Source organism: Brachyistius frenatus, unplaced genomic scaffold (assembly GCF_029030835.1).
Source record: "Brachyistius frenatus isolate BFR_SWC_R1_liver_20210118 unplaced genomic scaffold, ASM2903083v1 Contig_61, whole genome shotgun sequence".
Classification (NCBI taxonomy): domain Eukaryota; kingdom Metazoa; phylum Chordata; class Actinopteri; family Embiotocidae; genus Brachyistius; species Brachyistius frenatus.
The window spans coordinates 520,622-529,972 of record NW_027210660.1 but is presented as its reverse complement, the minus strand read 5'-3'; the positions used below and the strand labels follow the sequence as shown (position 1 = coordinate 529,972).

At 42.1% G+C, this 9,351-nt stretch overlaps 1 protein-coding gene across 1 annotated transcript; it reads right to left on the bottom strand.

The window, feature by feature from the left end:
• Window positions 1-1,014: 1,014 nt before the first annotated feature.
• Window positions 1,015-9,258, bottom strand: copb2 (COPI coat complex subunit beta 2). Its single transcript, XM_069706047.1, has 22 exons — window positions 9,154-9,258; window positions 8,550-8,687; window positions 8,327-8,413; window positions 7,800-7,926; window positions 7,536-7,684; window positions 6,982-7,128; window positions 6,635-6,734; window positions 6,376-6,518; window positions 5,922-6,121; window positions 5,696-5,806; window positions 5,462-5,550; window positions 5,266-5,372; window positions 4,854-4,997; window positions 4,511-4,641; window positions 4,087-4,294; window positions 3,763-3,873; window positions 3,364-3,578; window positions 3,109-3,247; window positions 2,815-2,952; window positions 2,605-2,682; window positions 2,269-2,439; window positions 1,015-1,468 (listed from the first exon to the last, which is right to left on the bottom strand). Exons 1-22 carry the CDS (start codon window positions 9,154-9,156, stop codon window positions 1,373-1,375), a joined length of 2,832 nt encoding a protein of 943 aa, XP_069562148.1. The 5' UTR covers window positions 9,157-9,258; the 3' UTR covers window positions 1,015-1,372.
• Between the last annotated feature and the right edge of the window lie 93 nt (window positions 9,259-9,351).

Sequence of the window (9,351 nt, the reverse complement as noted above, 5' to 3'; positions counted from 1 at the left end):
TCTGAGATTTGCTGTAAAAATCGTGGACATGTCTACACCTTTGGGTGGTGAACATTCAGATTAAATGCAACACACCAATTGTAACATGTTAATGTATTGTACATTGGTTCCAGTTCAGTCTGTGGCTTCCTTTTGTTATTAATGACATTTTGACTGGCACAGGTGCAACACATTGCGTGTGCACAATACTTAAATTAAATGCAGTCACTACTAATATTAACAGTTTGGGCTCTCGGTTGACAGCATCCATCAGTGGAGGAAGAAGTACTCAGATATTCTACCTAAATAAAAGTTGCAATACCACAGTGTAAAACTAATACTTGAAACATGCTTTCAATTAAAAAACAAAGCAGTCATTATGCAGAATGGTTTATTCCAGAATGATTTATAAATTATTTTAAAACTTTAACATTGCAGCTGGTAACACTAAGGCCAATTTTAACTTATTTTTAAACTGCTGGGTTGCAACTAGATTTTGGATGAATATTTTGATTGATAATACTTAAGTAAAGTACAAGAACTTCAAAACTGCACTAAAGTACTTGTAAATGTACCACCACCCCCATCCGTAACACTGTTGTATCTGTTTGGAACATCTGTGGCACAGAGTAGTTTGACCTGTCCACAATAGATGGACAGAGCACAATGGGCTTTTGTTACAGAGGACAAGGACTTGTCAAACACACAATACATACAATAATAAAGGTTGTGTATCAGTCACATATGCCTGTGCAGGTTATTGTGGATGCCTCCATTGTTATGGTTTACTAGTTTTACCAGCATCAGGTTTTTGGTACTTGACATGTTTTATTATTTACCATGGTGTCTCTCCCTGTTTTTGTTTATTGTCCAGTGGCTGTGATAGTTTTATATTTTGCTGGAAATTTTCAAAAACAATAATCTTACCTTTAAAAAAAACAACGACGACATTTACATTGAACGATGCTTCATTCTAAAACGCTTTTCATTTTTTGGAGAAAAAGACGTAAGTGTGTAACACTCTGAAGTCAAATGTGAATATGTACAGCAACCACAATTTATTGGACTGAATGAACTTTGATTTTCCATTACAGACAACACAAAGCAAAGAGTAAATAACATATTGCCCAGTGAAAAGTTAGTCAGCGGTTCTCAAACAAACAATCAATGGTGTAAAAATGGAGGAGTCTGAAATAGATGCGATCCGTCTAGTTTTCTTCTGAAAATAAACCATTACTGATATCATCATCTCCTACTTGAACCCTGACACTGCAATAAGCAATAATGACAGTATAGCATTTTTACGTACAAATACAAAAAAAGGGGAAAGGGTGTTTGGTCTCTCTCTTAAATATGATCTGATGAGTGCTTGGGAGCAGAGTGGTGGCAGGTCTCAATCATCCAGGAAGTCATCGTCGAGGTTAACGTCTGTGGTGTCGATGTCATCCAGCTCCATGTTGTCCAGGTCCACCTCTAGTTCATCCAGAATCTACAGAGAGACACACAAAGGAAAGTATTTGACTTTACATTAACCACTGGGACTGTATTTCCTATGAGTTGTGCAATACAGATATAACTAAGACATCAAGGCAATAACTGTCTATTTGTTACTTCAAAGTGAGTTAGAATCAAACAGAACTCTAAATTAAAAGCTTGAGGGTTGATTTATTCTGACAGCAACAAAATAACAAATGCTAAAATAAAAACATTAACAAGACTAGAGCCTCTTTCACACAGCTTGTTCAAGGCGGGAAAGTTGTTCTGTTATTCTGCCTCGCTGTTCCACATAAAAGGTACAAACGCAGGTTTGCACCGTCATTAAATCGGCAACAAAAGTAATCACAGAGATGAAGCGGCGCAATGACGCCTCTCCCTTTTACACAGACAGAGAGCGGGTAGGATGTGAGACTAAACACTGCTGTGTCATATTAGACCTCTGATTCTGAAATGTTGGCATGCAATCTAAAATACATCGGAGAAGTCTCATGCCTGCTTTGTTTGGCTAAAAAAAAAAAAAAAAAAAAAAAAAGGAATCATAATGAAGGGTCTTATTTACGGAGGTATTGCGGGATCTCTGGGTAAAACGGGCTTTGGTCAAAGCCTAGTATATAGCTGGACCGTGTACGAGGGGCTTTTAATTTGAAATGGAAACAGGAAGTCATGGCATTTGGCTGAACAATGGTGAAACTTCAATCACTCAATCAATCACTCTGTGACAGACATTTTGAGTTCATAGGGCGTTTATAGCCCCACTGTTGCGTTCTAATCAAAATCAGAAGGACGTTGTACCTTATCTTTCTGTGACGATGAGAATGCAGGGGTTTCTTCATCCTCCTCCTCTTCTTCTTCTTCTTCTTCTTCTTCCTCTTTATCCACTACTGTAGGAGCAGCAGGTTCCGGATGTGATGGCGCCACAGCAGCAGCTGCTGCCACCGATGTGGACTCTTCACTAGGTTGTGTCTGCCAGAAAAAGGGAGTCAAATGATGAGAGGTTGAAATTGACTGAGTAAGCATGAGTTGAGCTTTTTGAAAAATCCTATTTTACAAAGTTCAGAGGGTGCAGAACAATGCATGTGCAAGTAGTTACAAACTGTATGAAGTCAGAAAGTGATTTTGTGGACAAACCTTGGAGAAAAGAGGAATGAAGGTTCCTTTGGGCTCATATCCCTGGGCCTCCTCAAGAATATTCCTGTCTTCATTGGGCTGAAAAATGTGAGGTACAAATTCAGAAATATTGCGACATTAACATTAGTAGCAGTAATTTACTATTAAACCTCCTTTTTACCAACAAGTCATCAGTGGCTATGATATAATACTAGACGTCATACAACTTACAGTAACAAGTGGATATTCTTTTGCAGGCCTGTCGGTGCCTAAGCACGACTCCCTCAGGTAATGTTCAGCTGCAAAGGCTTCTCTCAGCCCAGGGAACAGATTCTCGTACTCGGTAGGGTCTGCTAGGGATTCAGCTGCCTGCAATGAAGATTTAGTCAAATCAAAATGATCAAGATGGGGATCAAATCCAACAATCGGATTCAAAAAAAGATGCATTTTCCCCACCTAGACTGATGGTGATTGATTGTAGCCATATCACAACTATTAAACAAAAATGTTGATGACAGCACTGACCTTCTGGTTGATCTTGGCCAGGTTCTCCCTCCACAATTTGACCACTCGGGACACCTGGCTGGGCAGATAGGTGCGAGCCAGGAAGGCGGCTTCAGGTAGTCTGTTTGTCCTGATCAGAAGCTCCAAACATTGATCCAGTCTGTGGAGAGAGGACAATATCAAAAACAATTAACACTGGTATATATATATCTATATCATTCCTTAATTTGTCCACCAATCTCAACCCCTCTGCAGTCTCACACATCTAATACTCACTTTCCCTGCAGGAAGTAGGTCATGAAGGCCACATTGTTCTTGCCGTCCCTTTCTGCTCCCTCAGCCAGCTTGCCCACCATGTTGGCATTACCAGAGGCTGTGGCAAGCAAGAGAAGGCCACCATAATCCTGGGCGTGATGTAGGCACTCCTGGGCCAGGCCGAACTGGCACTTGCTAATAGCCAGCTCTGCTAACTGCTTCCACTTCTGCTCTGACTGCACATGAGAAAATGGCCAATATTAGAAAGACACTTGACAGAGAACCTGACCAGTGATGACATGAAATTACAACAATGGAGAAGCCTTTGTGAATTGACTGGCAATGATTTTAGATGAGGGCAAAGATGTGATATGACATGGAGTTTGCCTCAGTTTCAAAAACCTGCTCCCATGCTCTTACCTCTGCTTCCACAGCCAGCTGGTAGGCAATCTTCAACTCTCCCAGCTGCAAGGCCAACTCAAACCTGTGCTCTGGATCTGTAGACACTGCCAGGGCCTGCTGTTTGAAGCCCTGAAAAGACAAAAGAAACAAAACCCATCAGCATGTTACAAGCACAAAGTTTTATCCATTATGAATTAAAAGAACAAAACTCTCAACAAAATAATGTCCAGTATCAGTGATTGCCTGAGTTTTAAGTCCAGTCTCTTCCCATCTGCATCTGAATCAAACAGACAGTTTCCAATTTAATAAAAAGGAAATCAAGTCCAACTGTATTTCCCGTACCTGTTTCTCCAGGAAATGTGCCACTCTGGTCCTCTGCTCTTTAGGAATAGTGGGTAGCACTTTGTCAGCCATTCCAAAGTCCCTCCTCATGACGGCAGTCTGGTACTCCAGGACGGAGACCAGCAGCGAGTAAGTGACAATGTTGAGCTCCTTGTCTCCCAAATACAGGCGGTCATCTTTTGGTATGTAACCCAATAGGTACATGGTCCTGCAGGGAGAGAAGGCAGCAGGTGTTGGAAAGCAGTAACATACACAGCAACCAAGACCATGTTTAGAGCTTAAGTTTCTTTTTAATTGTATTACTCTAATGAGTTTATACCTTGCTCAAGATATATTCACAATGGTTTTGATGAAGGTAGGAGTAGAGTTTCTATTTTAGTCAACAGACGCTATCCAACCCCATGAAATTCCTCTTTATTCGTACCTGTCCAGGTGTGCAATGGTGACAATCTCTCCTCCTACATAGTAGTTTAGTCTGTTTACAGAGCTAGTGTAGATGAAGCAGTCTCCAACCCAGAGTCCAGTCTTCACAATCTCCTGGATCTCTCCCTGGACCTGTACAGATGAAATTGACATTAATGTAAGAAAAGTCAAATGTGATCTGTAAATATAACGCACTATCACTAAACTATGCTATGCTGGGGACCAAAGCTGGAACAGCGCTCTGTGATCTGTTAGTTTACACATTAAATTTGAGTATGTTTTGCACAGAAAGTACTGAATAAAAGCGTCGAAGGATGCGCATGCATCCACATTCACACACCTACCTCAAAGGCATCTTCAATACCATCCTCGGTCACTCCTTCATTGTTCTCTTGAGAGGCAGCAACTTTTTCTGCCATGTAACGCAGAATGAAGAAAGACTCCTCTGTCGCAATGCAGACCAGTTCGCCAGAGTCTGACCAGAAGATCTGGACAAATGCAAGAGAGTGAGACAACTGGACAACAAGGTCTGGAAGGCCTTTAACACATTATTTACATGCAGTGCTGCTTAAACTTCAGGATACAGAAGCCAAAACGGATTCTTAGCGACTTCATTAGGAACACTTACGAAAAAAATCTCAATCTACAGAACTCCAAAATTAACAAACATTGCCAGAGACAACATTTATGTAAATCATACAGGGACTGGGATGTTAAAAACAAAAATGTAACTCAGTAATAGTAACTCAGTATTACATGCTTGGGCTGGATCTCAATGCGGCGGACGAGCTCTGTGTTCTCCCAGTCATAAAAGGCCAGGCCATTCACTGACCTCACCCCAAGCAGGAAACCTCCATAGATCCCTGCAGAGAAGAAATGGGAATACATCCAGTGAGGAAGACAGTCCACCTCAATCCACTTGAAAAACCATAAATCTATCATGCAACATTACCTTCAGCACCGAAGTCGGGCTTAAAAGATTTCTTTTCTTTGAAATTTTTGAAGATTTTGACAATACTGTTGCTTTCTCTGATGGCATATCTGTTGAAAAGAAATAATAAAAAGAAAACGTTATTCCATTAGTAGAGTAGTGATAGTTTAGAGAGGATGTACAAATGTCTCCGTTACTAAGGTGTAGAGCAGTGAAGCGTCTCAGCTAAATCTAATTTTCAAACTGTATACTCACTCAGAAGAGTCGTGTGCCCAGACAAACTCCTGTGCCGAGCCGAAGCTCTTGTTCCTCAAAGCCATGGCGGTATAGATGATATACTCTCCATCTCCACACACCACAACAAACCTGGTACACACAAACACACGTAAATTAGTAACACAGCACCTCATGTCTGCCTTTATCTTAAAAAAAAAAAAAAAGTCACAACAAATGAAAAGGCCTGTAGTGAGTGGATGCATACCTCCCATTCGGGTTATGCTGTATGGTTTGGGGGTAAATCTCACAGCTGCCCATGTCTTTGACAGCCAGAGGAAGCCTCTCTCCGTCCTTGATTTCAGCGTCGCCCATGGCCTTCAGGTTGGCCTGCTGTATCTCACTGTGTTTGGCCCAGATGATTTTGCCGTTGGTGTCCATAGACATGGCCGGCTCCTCCCGGCCCACCTACACAGCGGAGAGCAAAGGTGAAGAAGAGAAAGAAAAGAGTTTCGTTTTTAACATTTGATTAAATCTACGATATATTACTTGTTTTTTTTTTTTTTTTATAGGTGAAATTCATTTACAAGCCATTTTGATTTTTTTTTTGATGCACAACTTCTAACTCAATTTTTTATTTTGTAGAACAGTATGCATGTAAACAAATCCAGCTATAAAAATGTGAATCTTAAAAAACAAAAAACACTCTTCCTTTCATTCACCTTGATGATTATGCTGCCTTCATCATAGCCGAGTGCCACATTGTTGGAGCCCCTCAGGCCGCACACGCACCACACTCGCTCCATGCCGTAGTTCAACGTGCTCTCCAGGCGGTAAGTGCTCGAGTGCCAGATACGCACCGTACCTGCAGATGGAAGGAATATTTTGCTCAATGAAATAAGCAATGAGACCATAGGAAGAGATGCATTCTGGACATTCTGTTTGTGCACTGGGCCAAGGAGGAGTCGGATTCCTGCTCACCATCCTCTGATCCAGTGATGATGATGGGCAGCTCTGGGTGGAAGCTGACACAGGAGACATTCTGGGCATGGCCCTCCAGAGTCTGAACACAGGTCTTGTTCTACAACACACAGAGTAAGATATGTAGACATAAAGCTAAAAATGCTCACAGAGAAGACAGGAACGTTTAACCACATTCATTCTTTTTAGAACAATCAACTCTTTCAGTAATATGTACTCTTTTACTTCTTTTAAATGTGATGTTACATGTCAGCAGGAAATAGCCTGTGCCCTGCTTAGTTCTTCTTACTTACTCTGAAGGAAGTGAATGACTGCACTGATAGGGAATCAGGTTAAAGTTTTCTAACCTGGTAGTCCCAGATCTTAACCTGGCGGTCATCAGCCCCCGATATCAGGTAGGGCTTGTCTCCTCCACTGTAGTAGTCGATGCAATTTACTCCTTTCTCGTGACCCTCCAAAGTGAAATTGGGAGACGAAGAGCCCAGCTGCCAAACCTGTAACAACCCCAAGAACATGACAGACAATCAGTAAATGTATTTTAGATCCTGCAATATTGTAGTGGGATCTGGCTGCCCCATAGTTCACATTTAATGTTACGCTATAGTAAATCCCATTTCCACCTAAAGTCCCCGAAATCTTTAGCTTCTAGGGGTAATGTTAAGAAACTTTCCAAGGAACTAAAAGTTCCTTCAGCCCTATTTCATCTGGGTTTTAACATGGTCGAAAGCCCAGCATAGATGAGACACATTAGTTAGCCGGCATTCAAAAAAACGACAGCTGTTTCACCACGTAATTTTTGGGCACAACAACACAATAATGACCTTAACAAAACTATAAATTCGACCTCCTCATTGCAGATAACAAACTCAGAGTGTCGACACCAATATCAAGCAACTCTTACCTTAATTGTCCTGTCCAAGGAGGCGCTGGCAAACTGATTGTTGTCCTTGGGGTTGATGACAATCTGCATGACATAATGAGTGTGACCCTCAAACACCTGGCTGCACGACCACTTCTTCTCCCAGTCCCATAGTTTGATCAACATGTCATCTGCATACACACAGAAACACGATCACACACGTGTATACACAAAAACACACAAACTGACATAAAGACACATTTTAATTTGACGGTCTACGAAGAACTGACGAGATTACTAGCATACCGCTGCTGGTGAGGATGTACGGTTGGGTTGGATGGATAGCAATGCAACGGATGTAATCAGAGTGTGCCTCAAACATGTGGACCCGCTCCAAGGTGTTGTAATTGAACACACGAATCTGCATGTCATCCTGCGCAGGGAGATAAAAAAAAAAAGTTTGAATATTAGCTGAAGACACGTCATCTTAAACTGAGAAGAATGTATAACAAGATAATCTGACATCAAGACAAATGCAAACTCTATCACTAGTGTTTAAGATTTTACTGCACGGACAAAAAAACTGAACAGATACTGTATGTTTGGGGTCGATTTTTAAACAAACAAACACATATTGAACGAGTTCTAATTTACCTCAAACGTCGTAGATGTAACGGGCCAATATCGGCCAGCCGATTGGTCAAATTCGACACAACAGTTAAACTACACCAAATTAAAACCACATGCATGTAGATGTTCACATTATTCTAATAGTTTGGTCGACTGCAGGAGGCGAGGAGGATGACTGTCTGAAACAAACGAAGGTTACTCACTGCTCCCGTGATGACCCAGTTCTTCCTTGCCACAAACTTAGAAGCTCTGACCGGGAGGTCACACACTTCAAAAGTCTTGACCAGAGTCTGGAAAATAAGAGCCGGGTTATAGTTTGCAACATCATCACTGGTGTGTTTGTCAGGTACTCCAGCAGTGTCTTCATATTAGGCCAGGGTGTGTGTGTGTGTGTGTGTGTGTGTGTGTGTGTCCCTCCTCTCATACCTGTGTTTCGTGGTTCCACACACAGACACTGCCGTTGTACAGACTGGCCAGCATCCACGGCTCAGTTGGATGAAGGTCCACACTCTTCACCCGGTCCGACCTGGCCGTCAGCCTCCGCTTAATGTCCAGCCTCAGAGGCTGAAAGAACAGAGGACGTCCGCGTGTTTTACGGTTCAAACTCTCAGTACGGGTGGCTTTAAGTGAGCATTACATTAGCTGGTTAAAAAAAACAAAACACTGCTGCATGAAACGTAAAGACCCGGAATCGTAGTTTAGCCCGAGTTAGGAGCTAACACGGGACCTCGTATATTTCGTGTGTCTCAGTAGTCCTGTGCTTTATGAATTACAATAACTAATTCGGCAACTACCCCCGGAACAGAGGGACGCACGTATAAAGCGAAGTAACAGCCAAACATGGAGATCTGAATGATCGTTATCCCCCCCCCCAAAAAAAATCTAGAGCTAGTTAGCCGCTAAGCTATTTGCAAGATAGTGTTATTATTTGACATCCGTTCACGGCCCTTTTAAAAAAAAATGAATCGGGATATTCAGAGGAAATGTGCGGACACAAAACACACTTAAAACTATTGGAAATGTCTCTTACCATGTTTTATCCCCGTGTTGTGGCAATGAGAGCAGATAAATGTTGTTGTTACAATCGGGGTCCAAATGCTGCGATTTCAGTGAACGGCGCACTGGATACTGACGTGGAACTTCCTGAAAGTCGATCTCGCGTGATTTGCGCCCTGGAAGCGCTGACGTGACACGAAGTCTCCCGTCAGCTGCGGCTCCTCCAGCCGGA

What these genes read in the sequence shown, in the direction of transcription:
- copb2 (XM_069706047.1), bottom strand. An exon ending in ACTGGGTCATCACGGGAGCA is followed by an intron (nt 7,927 to 8,326) that starts GTGAGTAACCTT and finishes CTCCCTGCGCAG; the next exon opens with GATGACATGCAGATTCGTGT. An exon ending in TCATTCCTCTTTTCTCCAAG is followed by an intron (nt 2,440 to 2,604) that starts GTTTGTCCACAA and finishes TTTTTCTGGCAG; the next exon opens with ACACAACCTAGTGAAGAGTC.